The following is a 13,530-nucleotide window of genomic DNA, read 5'->3' as shown; positions in this document are numbered from 1 at the left end:
CTTGATTTATTTCAATGGTTCACGGTTAACTAACAATACAGTGAGAGTTTAATTATTTTTTTTTAAAGCAAAAATTATCTACATTTAAAGCAGAGGCGACCATAAGAGGGTAGTGTCCACTCTCTACACTCCTTATATTTATAAGAGTGCTGTGAATTAAAATTAAATTCGCGCGTCAATTTACCAGACAAATGAGGCTTTTAAAAGCGAAGCTTTTCTATAATTAGGGTCGGTCCGTCCGTACGTCCGTTACGGATAACTTTTTTCGTTAATTTAGGCATGTTAGAATTGTCCTATCGATTTCAAATTTTGCATGGTGATTCCTTTAGTAGTTAGGTACGATTTAGAAAGCGTAGCAACTCTATAATCATTACCAAAATGTCCGTACGTCCATTTTAAACATGTTGATTTTTTTACTTTTTTAACAACAAATTTTTATGTGATCAAATCATCCGATTGATCTGATTTTTGGTATATTGATTCCTGGGACAACAAAGTATAATGTAATAAGCGAAGCAACTCTATAATCAAGCCCTAAAAATGTAAGTATGTCCATAAAAATTATCCTGTATCAAGCAGTTTTACAACAAATTTACTTACAATTTTGCTTTGACTCTTTATATTATGATAATTAAGTTCTAACACTATACAAGTGTTAATGTCCGTTTGTCCTACCGTTTCAGTGCTTCGCTTTTATGGATGTTGTCATCTTTGTTTACTTTGGTGTACGTTGAATATATGTGTAATACGCATTGTGTATCCAACCCCTCTGACAACTAGTTACAAATTTTAAATAATTTAGAATAATCAAGGCTTGGCAGCCGCGCATCAACAACATATTAGCCGCAGATAAATCATATCAAAATTATCAATAATTAAAAAACGAGTTGGAACTTGGATGTCTTGCCCTGTTTTTGATATTCAGTAAAATTTCAAAGCACCCTAATGTGTTAAAACTTGCTGCATACGCGTACCGACGACGTGCATCTACTGAGCCCTGATAAAAGTAGCATCTACTACTATCAACTGAACTTTGGAAAATATTGTCTGTAATGTAATAACACTATAATATTATATTTTATTGTTAACATATTTCTTATATCATTTATTAGATCCAAACCAAGTTTAAATATATATTCTGTGTTATGGACTATAAGTGTTATATATGAAATTATTTTTAGTATCAAAGCCACTATATTTCTAAATATCTGTCTGTCCGTAGAGAACAGAATGGGAAAAACTTAATTTATTTGTGAAAATTCTTGTTTTAGTTGTAAAAATTGAACACGAATTTTCCTTGCTTACAATGGTTTTTACCTTTAAAGGAGGAAAAGAAAGAAAAATACTTTCAAATATTAAATTTACAAAAGGCACAATTGTAATGCGGGAAGGAAAAATAGTCGTCGCTTTCACACAATATACCTTGTTGATCCCTGATACCCCTACACCCTCATTTTTAAATGAATTGAAAATGAGGGAGGTAGTTATTCGTTTGATTGCTTATTGATTTATGTTATAGATAGGTTACTGGGTAGCTCAGCAGGGTTAATGGCCCTTTTGGGCTATGTATAGGGAAAAAATAAGTTGTGTGTTTGGAGGGGGGGGGGGGGGTATCAGTGCTCATATGGTACTTTGTATGAAAGCACCAAATAGTCTTTCATTTACCCATCACTGTTTCCCTGAAAAAAATATATCAATTACAAGAAAGCGTTGAAAATTATCCAATAATAAATTCTGACCAATTTTAGACATACAACAAAATTGATATTTTAAATGATTAATATTCTATTGCAAGGAGAATATATGCAATATACAATTACAGGGGCGTGCACAATCTCGGCTGTAAAAATCATGGATTGGACAAACGGATAAAATGGTTTATACACATATGTGGCAATTTCCCAGTTGAGGAGTGAGATTCTACCCCATCTGAAAAAATAAACCCCCCCCCCCCGCCATCTATCAAAATAAACCCCCCCCCCCCCCGGCATCATGAAATTTATACCCCATCGTGTGATTTTGTCCCCATCTTGTAATTTGATCCCCATCTTCATATTTTGTTCCTCTCCAAGAGAAACAAAATAATGTTAGAGAAGGGATAAATTATTGAACAGGGGACAAAAATGAAGGATGGGGTCTAAATTTGTAGATGAGGCCAGAATTGGAAGGTGGGGTCTGATTTGATAGATGGGGGCATGTTTGGCAGAAGGGGAAATAAAATCTGGGTGGGGGGGGGAGAGTCTAGAGGGGTTTGCGAGGTGAGCCTCGCGCGAAAGAATTTATATTAGGGTAGCATAAGCTACCATGCTCCACTGTAGTGAAGCTATGCCTTTCACTCTTCTATATTTTCCTATATTTTGAATAAAATTTAAAAATGCCTCTATTTATTTTTTTTATTTCTCTTTTAAGACTTTTTTTTATACTAAATCACCAACATATTCTAATACTTTACTTTACCTAATATTTTAAGATAAAAATTTGGCTCCATTGAAGAAAAAAAAACAATAGTTTGTTTGAAATAGGAACATCTAGTGGCAGATTATTGAACTACATAATATACATTTTTCTGGATGTCATCAAACATAATTAGTGGTTGAGAAACACAGATGGGGTAGCAAACAATGCTATGATATTAACATTGAAGCAAGGGGTTAAAACTCACACATGGAGGTCAAAAAATTAATATGGGGTCATTTTTTCATGATGGGGTAGCTTCAAGTGCTTATATCTGGAGAACCGTAAGAGATAGAGGCCTAGTTGCTTGACTGTGGTAACTCAGATTTACACAAGGAAGCCATTTATGCACATGGGGTGTCAAAATTTGATATGGGGTATTTTTTTCATGATGGGGTGTCAAAATTTCATATGGGGTATTTTTTTTCATGATGGGGTAGTTTCAAGTGCTTATATCTGGAGAACCGTAAGAGATAGAGGCCTAGTTGCTTGACTGTGGTAACTCAGATTGACATAAGGAAGCCATTTATGCACATGGGGGACCAAAATTTGATATGGGGTATTTTTTTCATGATGGGGGTAGTTTTAAGTGCTTATATCTGGAGAACCGTAAGAGATAGAGGCCTAGTTGCTTGACTGTGGTAACTCAGATTTACATAAGGAGGCCATTTATGCACATGGGGGACCAAAATTTGATATGGGGTATTTTTTTTATGATGGGGGTAGTTTCAAGTGCTTATATCTGGAGAACCGTAAGAGATAGAGGCCTAGTTGCTTGACTGTGGTAACTCAGATTTACATAAGGAAGCCATTTATGCACATGGGGGACCAAAATTTGATATGGGGTATTTTTTTCATGATGGGGGTAGTTTCAAGTGCTTATATCTTGAGAACCATAAGAGATAGAGGCCTAGTTGCTTGACTGTGGTAACTCAGATTTACACAAGGAAGCCATTTATGCACATGGGGGACCAAAATTCGATATGGGGTATTATTTTCATGATGGGGGTAGTTTCAAGTGCTTATATCTGGAGAACCGTAAGAGATAGAGGCCTAGTTGCTTGACTGTGGTAACTCAGATTTACATATGCAAGCCATTTATGCACATGGGGGACCAAAATTTGATATGGGGTATTTTTTTCATGATGGGGGTAATTTCAAGTGCTTATATCTTGAGAACCGTAAGAGATAGAGGCCTAGTTGCTTGACTGTGGTAACACAGATTTACACAAGGAGGCCATTTATGCACATGGGGGACCAAAATTTGATATGGGGTATTTTTTTCATGGTGGGGGTAGTTTCAAGTGCTTATATCTGGAGAACCGTGAGAGATAGAGGCCTAGTTGCTTGACTGTGGTAACTCAGATTTACATAAGGAAGCCATTTATGCACATGGGGTATTGAAATTTAATAGGGCTACTCAATCTTAAACTAACCTAACTTGATCTAACCTAACCTAACCGAACCAAACCCAACCTAGGTAATTAGGTTAGGTTAGGTAATATTGAGTAGCCCTGCAGGGCTACTCAATCTTAAACTAACCTAACTTAACCTAACCTAACCCAACCAAACCTAACCTAACCAATTTTAAACTAACCTAAACCAACAAAACCTAACCTAACCCATTTTAACCTAACCTAACCTAACTTAACCTAACCTAACCCATCTTAACCTAACCTAACCCATCTTAACCTAACCTAACCCATCTTAACCTAACCTAACCCATTTTAACCTAACCTAACTTAACCTAACCTGACCCATTTCAACCTAACCCAACCCCTGCAAGGGGGCCTTTCCCTTTCCCTTAATATTACTTTACCTAACATGACCTGATCTGACCTAACCTAACCTGATTTCACCCCCCAACTGCATCATAAAAAATTGGCCCCTATATTCAATTTTTACCCACCATCAGAGAAAAATGACCCCATATTAATTTATGTATCCCCATGTGCATAAATGGCTTCCTTAATTTAATCTGAGTTACCACAGCCAAGCAACTAGGCCTCTATCTCTTACGGTTCTCCAGATAAAAGCACTTGAAACTACCCCCATCATGAAAAAAATACCCCATATCAAATTTTGGTCCCCCATGTGCATAAATGGCTTCCTTATGTAAATCTGAGTTACCACAGTCAAGCAACTAGGCCTCTATCCTTATAGTTCTCAAGATATAAGCACTTGAAACTACCCCCATCATGAAAAAAATACCCCATATCAAATTTTGGTCCCTCATGTGCATAAATGGCTTCCTTATGTAAATCTGAGTTACCACAGTCAAGCAACTAGGCCTCTATCTCTTACGGTCCTCCAGATATAAGCACTTGAAACTACCCCCATCATGAAAAAAATACCCCATATCAAATTTTGGTCCCCCATGTGCATAAATGGCTTCCTTGTGTAAATCTGAGTTACCACAGTCAAGCAACTAGGCCTCTATCTCTTACGGTCCTCCAGATATAAGCACTTGAAACTACCCCCATCATGAAAAAAATACCCCATATCAAATTTTGGTCCCCCATGTGCATAAATGGCTTCCTTGTGTAAATCTGAGTTACCACAGTCAAGCAACTAGGCCTCTATCTCTTACGGTTCTCAAGATATAAGCACTTGAAACTACCCCCATCATGAAAAAAATACCCCATATCAAATTTTGGTCCCCCATGTGCATAAATGGCCTCCTTGTGTAAATCTGTGTTACCACAGTCAAGCAACTAGGCCTCTATCTCTTACGGTTCTCAAGATATAAGCACTTGAAACTACCCCCATCATGAAAAAAATACCCCATATCAAATTTTGGTCCCCCATGTGCATAAATGGCTTCCATATGTAAATCTGAGTTACCACAGTCAAGCAACTAGGCCTCTATATCTTACGGTTCTCCAGATATAAGCACTTGAAACTACCCCCATCATGAAAAAAATACCCCATATTGAATTTTGGTCCACCATGTGCATAAATGGCTTCCTTGTGTAAATCTGAGTTACCACAGTCAAGCAACTTGGCCTCCATCTCTTACGGTTCTCAAGATATAAGCACTTGAAACTACCCCCATCATGAAAAAAATACCCCATATCAAATTTTGGTCCCCCATGTGCATAAATGGCTTCCATATGTAAATCTGAGTTACCACAGTCAAGCAACTAGGCCTCTATCTCTTACGGTTCTCCAGATATAAGCACTTGAAACTACCCCAATCATGAAAAAAATACCCCATATCGAATTTTGGTCCCCCATGTGCATAAATGGCTTCCTTGTGTAAATCTGAGTTACCACAGTCAAGCAACTAGGCCTCTATCTCTTACGGTTCTCCAGATATAAGCACTTGAAACTACCCCCATCATGAAAAAAATACCCCATATCAAATTTTGGTCCCCCATGTGCATAAATGGCTTCCTTGTGTAAATCTGAGTTACCACAGTCAAGCAACTAGGCCTCTATCTCTTACGGTTCTCAAGATATAAGCACTTGAAACTACCCCCATTATGAAAAAAATACCCCATAGCAAATTTTGGTCCCCCATGTGCATAAATGGCTTCCTTATGTAAATCTGAGTTACCACAGTCAAGCAACTAGGCCTCTATCTCTTACGGTTCTCCAGATATAAGCACTTAAAACTACCCCCATCATGAAAAAAATACCCCATATCAAATTTTGGTCCCCCATGTGCATAAATGGCTTCCTTATGTAAATCTGAGTTACCACAGTCAAGCAACTAGGCCTCTATCTCTTACGGTTCTCCAGATATAAGCACTTGAAACTACCCCATCATGAAAAAAAATACCCCATATGAAATTTTGACACCCCATCATGAAAAAAATACCCCATATCAAATTTTGACACCCCATGTGCATAAATGGCTTCCTTGTGTAAATCTGAGTTACCACAGTCAAGCAACTAGGCCTCTATCTCTTACGGTTCTCCAGATATAAGCACTTGAAGCTACCCCATCATGAAAAAATGACCCCATATTAATTTTTGGACCTCCATGTGTGATTTTTGTTCCCCATATTTTATATACTTACCCCATATGTAATATTTTATCCCTATAACTCATAGTTTATTACCACCAAGCTTTGTTTTATACATTGAAAATTACAGGGACCAAAATTTAAGATGGGGTACAAATCACATGATGCCGGGGGGGGGGGGTTTATTTTGACAGATGGCGGGGGGGGGGGTTTATTTTTTCACATGGGGTAGAATCTCACTCCTCAACTGGGATGGTGCCCGCATATGTTCAGTTGTTATATTAATGAAAGAAAGAGAGAGAATATGCAAAAAAAAAACAAAGAAAATTGCGTAACCTATAAGAAATAAGGTTTATGCCTTTTGAACGACAGACGTACTGACAAAAATGTATAGACTAGATGCAAATATGTAAAGGGAATCATCACTGAAAATTTATCTATCTTCAAGAGGAGCCGAGAAAATTTCTCATATATCGTTACAGACTGACTGAAGGACGGACACACAAAGTGAATAACAGAGTAGCTTCGCTACTAAAATTACATTTGAATGTAAAATTAATACGAATTATAAGTATTTTCAAATTTTCAAATATCAAAATATTACAAAATAATCCAAACATTTTATCCAAAAGAAAATAAGATAAATGATAATCTTGTAATTATGATTATATTAAAAAATTACGTCATACAATACAAATGACCAATGATAGGCCAATACACATTGTAATTGACTAATGGTAAAATTTATACTGCCATTTCATTGGTAATTTGTGTTGTATGACGTCATTTTTTATTAGGCATCATAAGCAGCTTCTTCAGAAAAAAAGGGTAGACGTTATATAATTTATAAAAAAAGACCTCGCACATTGTTGCTAAAAAAGGGTCAAAGGTTGCTTAAAAAAAAGATGCTTCGGTCGTTACTTATTTGAAAACTATTTTCAATTTTAAAAAAATCCAATATAACAATTTCCAGACTTCTATCTCTAATAGGAGCAGAGATGGTAATTAGGGTTAAGACAACGTTCAAGAAGATTCTAAATTTTTATGCGTCTTTGATAATGTCACTAAAATCTCTGGATGGTTTGTAGTTCTTGTATCGGTCACTGGCACCTTTCAAATCAACTATAAGATCCTGAAATACAAAAAAAGATTGATTTTATCTACAAAAAGTGTATAAAGCTGTTTAATTAAATAAATGAAGGAAGTAAATTACACCCAAAACTTTAGCTCGATTTTCATAAACGTTATCATGTTCATAAATCTTACTAAGATTAATAATGTGCAATGAAAGGGTAGGTTGTCTGTAGGATGTTGGTCACTTATGATCATACACTCCATAATATCTGATAATATCTATTTTATTCCAATATAAATACAGAAGATAGAATAAATAGGTCTAAATAAAAGGAAGATGAAATTATATTTCTTAATTAAAGCATATTTATTACCTTGACTATTCCTTTGTCAAATTCAATGAAGTCCACAATATCCTATGAGTTCAATACTTAAATAGTTAAAAACAAGAAGTTATGACTTGAATAACTGATAATATACTAATTAAAGTTCAATAATTAAATGTACTTCAGCTCATTTGTAAGGTCAAGAAAACTAAACTAAGTTGGGTCATCTCAAAAAACGACTACTATTTCAGAAACGCCTATCTCAGAAAACGCCTTTCAAAAAATGCCTACTAAATAGTTCAATTCTTAATTTGATTAAGGGTATGATATTTTAGTTCAAAAATTAAAGTCATTACACCTTTTTTGTGTTTTTAAGGTTGTACGTACAATGTGCTCAATCCTATTGAAGTATTCCTGTGCAGTTTCCATTTCATCATAGAACTGTACCAACTTGGAGGACCAATCAGTAATCAGGGCCAGTTCAATTATAATATGCTTTCTTGCCTCTAAAAACATTACTTAATTTATCAATTTGCTAGTGATACATGTGTTTGGATTTCTATCTATTGTTCTTGTATTGCAAAAGTCTCAAAAATGTTGAACACTAGGTTCAGTGTTTTAGGTAAATTTGATTGAAGTGAGGGATTACAGTTGTTTTCTGAGGATTTGTGTTATACACTTGAACTAGTTAAAATGTATACTCTTATTACCTTTAACTTTTTCTAAGAAGATGTTGACTGAAATGGCAGCATTGTTAACATGACAGCTTCTTTGACCTGTTTCTCTTTGAGCCTGAAATTTATATATAGTGTGCTAATGATGACGTATTTTTACGTCATCAGTACTGCAGTTGCTCCTACTACTGCTCTCTAAATTTAGTCTTGTGTTTACTGTCATAGAGTGTGGATTCTGTCCTGCTGTGATTTGACACAGAGACCAACGCTTGCTGATCATTGTAACTTTATAATAAATTGTCAATCTATTTACTCATTACTGTGGGCTAGAATTGAATCAAGACAAAAGTTGAAAAGTAAGTGCCGAGCCCTGGGACCTATGTATGGTGAAAATAGACATAAAACCATGATGATTCCAGGTAAAACCAAAATATTTCAGGGGGGCTTTTTGAGAAAATTAGATTTGAAAATTTAAAGTTCAATTTTCCCCCGCTAGGAGTTGCCGCATAATCATGACAAGAAAAGCAAATATTATCAATTTTAAATTTTAAACAACTTTGCTTTTATGAAGTCCTTCTTAAAACCTCTCTATGTATGATTTATTTTAGGCTGAATTTTCGTGACCTTTGCAAAGCAAGTGATAAAAATGGCCATTTATTAACTCCCTTCAGGAGTGGTTTTATGAAGAACTTTATAAAAGCAAATTTGTTCAAAATTTAAAATAAATTATTATTGGTTTATCTTGTCATGATTATGAGGCAACTCCTAGGGGGTGAAAATTGAACTTGAAATTTTCAAATCTAATTTTCTCAAAAAGCCCCCGATGAAATATTTTGGTTTTACCTGAAATCATCATAGTTTTATGTCTATTTTCACCATACATAGGTCCCAGGGCTCGGCACTTACTTTTGTCTTGATTCAATTCTAGCCCACAGTGTCATATTTATCCATATATTATTAATTGATATTGTCAATAAACTTAAAGTAATTTGTACTTAGTTTGTTATTTGATGCGACAATAGCTCAGTTGAATAATATCCCTAATAAGCAAAATTTTTCAATTAAATTCAATTCGCTACCTATTTTTTTCTAAACAGTATTCCTCCTACACTAGATACCACCCATATGGGATTCCTTTTACACACTAGTTTCCTCCCACACCTACCCACACAGAATTACTCCCGCATAATATTCCTTACATGGAATTCTTCCAAAACGAGATGCCTCCCAAACAAGATTCCTATAATTCAGGATTCCTCCAACATGGTATTCCTACTACACAGTATTCCTCCCACGTGATACAGTATTCCTCCCACAGGACACAGTATTCCTCCTGCATAACACAGTATTCCTCACACATGCTATTCCTCCTAATAAGGATTCGTCCCTTGGTATTCTTTCCAATTATTAATTACTTAATACTTACCTGTAGTTTATTTTTCAATTCAACAATATCAGCATCTACATCACTTAGTTCTTTGTTCATATTCTTCAGGTTCACCTTGGAGTCCTCAAGTTTGTCAATGGCCTATTTAATATCATCTCAATAATCAAAATTCATTTATAAAAGTAAAATATTTACTCTATGTTCTTTTTTTCTCATTTTCCCCTTATTGTTAAGTTTGTTTTTGATATATGGATTTTACTAAAACCAAAAATATAAAGTTAAATTCTATTGCTATGCTCATTGTATTTTTCTACATCTGTTTTACTCATGTGAAAATGTATAAATATTTCTGTAGTTAGTAACCGAATATTGTTGACATTGAGCAAAAATATTATTTAAGTATCAGACCTGGGATATAAGCTGAGTAGATCTGTTGGTTACTTCAACCAACTTTGTTGCTGCGCCTTTAATATTGTTGGATGTTGTCTCCATCACTGACTCCAGACGTCCTTATCAATTACAGTATTTTCTTATTGAAGGAATTATCTCAAAAAGGCCAACCTTAGTTTGAGACATATAGGGAGGTTAGAGATATATTGTACTGTAAATTATACTGGTATCCAATGTTTAAAAAAAAATATATTCTCTAGCTCATTGATTGGCTTAAAATTTTTTAGTACTTTTATAAAATCTTAAATAATTGGTACAAATTTGCAGTGTCCAAATTCTACAACCAAAAATTTAGACGAACACAAGAGGAGTCCACTGTTTTATCCTTTAAGGTTATTAACAAAAACAAAAACCTGTCAGGCAACTAACCCTTTGATTACACAACCTGTGTGTCAACCTCTTATTGTACGATTCTCTCTACCTTAACTATACCAGACACATCTCTAGTATAACATTGTTGGGACTAAACTTGTGTCCTGCCATTGACTCCGACGCATAATTTCTCTTTCAACAATTCTCTATAACCTTGTACCTCTCTATCTACTTTTATCTTAATCATGAATTAGGACGTACAGACTACCCTACATAGATATAGTATCTGCGCTACTAAATAAGTATAAGTACCTGCTCTTGTGATAGTTTCTTCAGCTAGAAACTTAAATAATTGGCGAATTTTTAGCAGATTTTTCCAAATTCTAAAGTAAAAATTTAAAAAAAATTATAAACTTAAAGTTTTGATGATATTGTTTATTTTTTTTAAGCCAATGGCTAATGTAAATAGGCCAAAACCTGTCCTGTCCAATTGGGGTATCACTGAGAACTACGGATTTTATCAAAATGATAAAACTACAAATATGGGCCAAACATGATATCTGTCTACCTATATTTACCTAATTGACGTAGAAAATACATAGTTATTATGACAGGGGAAAAATTTCCATCTATTTATTTTGCTAATTTGGTACTCATTTATTGGTCAGTTCAGTCATTCAGTATGAGGGGATTGGTTGAAAGGAAGGAATTGTAATTTTAGCCCGCTGAGTGTTTCATTTTATTAGAGAGCATGAAAATAATGTGTAAGATCCAAGTAAAAATATCTATACATACCTTGTAAAATCTTGCAATGATTGTCTATGTCTTGGAACATAGTTGATGGAAGGAAGGGTTTTGGCAGAAAAATCTTTTCAAACAATACTTCACACATTTGTAATTAATAACTTATTCTGATTTTTGTTAGGTATTGTCATTAATCACTATAAATTCGTTTTAAATCTGTCAATGAACAAGAACGGTATATTAATTTAGCTATTAAATCAAAGAAATTGACTTTTTTTTACAACTGATATAGTAGGTAGTCAAATTAGTTTGAAACTTCTTAATTTAAAACTATCAATTTTAATTTATGATGTACGTACATGGGTGGGGAGGGGACATTGGATAACAAATTATACTGATCCCACAAATTGCATAAACAAATTCTCACATTCGTTGGCTTGATTGGATTTTATATTGAAGCAATGTCTAAATTTTTCATCAAATTATTTATAGCTTTATAATCAATGGGTAGTTTTTTTGGACGTGTAAAATAATTTATCTTCCATTGTCTTATTCCATACTTGATATGCTGCATACAGACAGACTGTGTGACAAAGTAAAATAAGGAAAAGTAAAGTTTCCTTGGATTCTGTCCTCTAAATCGTCTATGGCTTGGGTCAAGTGGGACAGTTGAAATTCATCCACAAGTTCAGACAAAGATTTTCCTGGATAAATAGATTCAGGTAGATAATAAAAGTCAGAAAGTAAGATAAATATTGGATAGATAGACAGATAGAAGTCATGGTCATCGAAATCGGGAACTTAATCTGGTCAGTGGTTTTCGAGTTATTAAGGAACACTACAAAATCGGACTAGTTTTTCAATATTTGCGACTATGACCTTACAAGGAGGTTGGTGGTACCATCACCCCCAAAAGGTATAAACCTTATAAAGCAGATATCGACATCCTTCGGTACACATAGACATATATATAATACTGTTACTTTTACTAATACCTGGTTTAATAACTTGATCAAATTGAACTTTTCTGGATGTTTTTGACCACCAGGGCTCATAATTGTTGATTTCTCTCTCAACAGATGGAGTTATAACATGACCAAATTGGGTCAAACAATCCTAAGAGAAAGATAGAAAATGTAGATAATATATGTAATAGATAATTAATAGTTTGTTTCGTTATCAACAGATGAGTGATGGCTCCTTAATATGGCTGAAGTGTGTTCGAATTCCTTATTGATAGATAGCTAAATATGAAGAAAATTAGTAAATTTTTTTCTAGTTAGATTGTGTTAACGCTTATTTAAATTTGACACATTATAATATAACATAAAATAATCAAACAAATAGAGAAAAAATCGACAAAAAGCGAAAAATATAAATATAAAAGTTTTAATAATCCATAGACAAATAAGGTTCACCTGTACCACAGTAAGGAATCCTGATCTATTTCCAGGAATATTTGCAACTAATAATATTAAAAATATTCCACGTATATTAAACATCTTTCTGTAAAAGTCAATAACATCCAAAAATATAAATCCTAATGTAAAAATAACAGGATCTGTGTGTACCAAAGAATCTCGCTTGCAACTTAACCTATATGGTTCTCCTTTACAATGTAACTTTTCATGGGTCCTGGGAATGTTTATTGCTTTTTTGGGGGAGGGAACGACATCCCTCACAAAAGAAAAAAAAACCCAAACAAAAGATTTTTTATTTCAAAAAAAGAATAAAAAATAAATTTTAATTTTTGGGGAGAGGGTTGACTCTTTAATTTAAAATTGGTCATTAAAAAACAATAAAGTTTTACAATTGCAATGCTATGCTATTACTCGATCGGCATACATAATTTAGACATATAGGTGCAGCTGTTTTTGACAACTTAAGTAACAAAAAAAACATAAAACCATTATAGAATGGAAAGGTTGTTTTGGTTTGACATGCGAGTAAAAACTAAACGCAAAAGAAAACTTGATTATTCAAATTTCAAATAAAGCAAGAATGATTAAAATCAAGAAAGGCGAAGCTCAAAGTTACGTAAATACAAATTTAATTACCCAAAGTTAAAGGTAAAAAGATAAAATAAATTAGGGATCGGCAGACGATCGTCATTTGCGACTGAGACTTAAATTTAAACT

At 34.1% G+C, this 13,530-nt stretch overlaps 2 protein-coding genes across 2 annotated transcripts; both read right to left on the bottom strand.

Moving 5' to 3' along the window:
- Nucleotides 1-8,101: 8,101 nt before the first annotated feature.
- LOC145320326 (uncharacterized) lies at nt 8,102-11,611 on the bottom strand. Its single transcript, XM_080162734.1, has 6 exons — nt 11,444-11,611; nt 10,961-11,031; nt 10,295-10,395; nt 9,926-10,027; nt 8,536-8,617; nt 8,102-8,331 (listed from the first exon to the last, which is right to left on the bottom strand). Exons 3-6 carry the CDS (start codon nt 10,376-10,378, stop codon nt 8,162-8,164), a joined length of 438 nt encoding a protein of 145 aa, XP_080018860.1. The 5' UTR covers nt 10,379-10,395; nt 10,961-11,031; nt 11,444-11,611; the 3' UTR covers nt 8,102-8,161.
- Nucleotides 11,612-11,941: 330 nt separating this feature from the next.
- On the bottom strand, nt 11,942-12,928 carry LOC145320118 (uncharacterized). Its single transcript, XM_080162559.1, has 3 exons — nt 12,811-12,928; nt 12,388-12,508; nt 11,942-12,096 (listed from the first exon to the last, which is right to left on the bottom strand). The coding sequence occupies exons 1-3, from the start codon at nt 12,892-12,894 to the stop codon at nt 11,942-11,944; spliced, it is 360 nt and encodes a 119-aa protein (XP_080018685.1). The 5' UTR covers nt 12,895-12,928.
- Nucleotides 12,929-13,530: the final 602 nt, after the last annotated feature.

This window comes from Acartia tonsa, chromosome 5, assembly GCF_053477335.1.
Source record: "Acartia tonsa isolate MP-2025a chromosome 5, ASM5347733v1, whole genome shotgun sequence".
Taxonomy (NCBI): domain Eukaryota; kingdom Metazoa; phylum Arthropoda; class Copepoda; order Calanoida; family Acartiidae; genus Acartia; species Acartia tonsa.
Note: the sequence above shows the minus strand (reverse complement) of the source record. Positions and strands in the feature narration are given on the sequence as shown.

What these genes read in the sequence shown, in the direction of transcription:
- LOC145320118 (XM_080162559.1), bottom strand. Translation starts at nt 12,894, where the DNA reads ATGTTTAATATACGTGGAATATTTTTAATATTATTAGTTGCAAATATT. An exon ending in GATTCCTTACTGTGGTACAG is followed by an intron (nt 12,509 to 12,810) that starts GTGAACCTTATT and finishes TCTTTCTCTTAG; the next exon opens with GATTGTTTGACCCAATTTGG. An exon ending in TGATCAAGTTATTAAACCAG is followed by an intron (nt 12,097 to 12,387) that starts GTATTAGTAAAA and finishes CTATTTATCCAG; the next exon opens with GAAAATCTTTGTCTGAACTT.
- LOC145320326 (XM_080162734.1), bottom strand. Translation starts at nt 10,378, where the DNA reads ATGGAGACAACATCCAACAATATTAAAGGCGCAGCAACAAAGTTGGTT. An exon ending in CTACTCAGCTTATATCCCAG is followed by an intron (nt 10,028 to 10,294) that starts GTCTGATACTTA and finishes GATATTAAATAG; the next exon opens with GCCATTGACAAACTTGAGGA. An exon ending in CTTCTTAGAAAAAGTTAAAG is followed by an intron (nt 8,332 to 8,535) that starts GTAATAAGAGTA and finishes TAATGTTTTTAG; the next exon opens with AGGCAAGAAAGCATATTATA.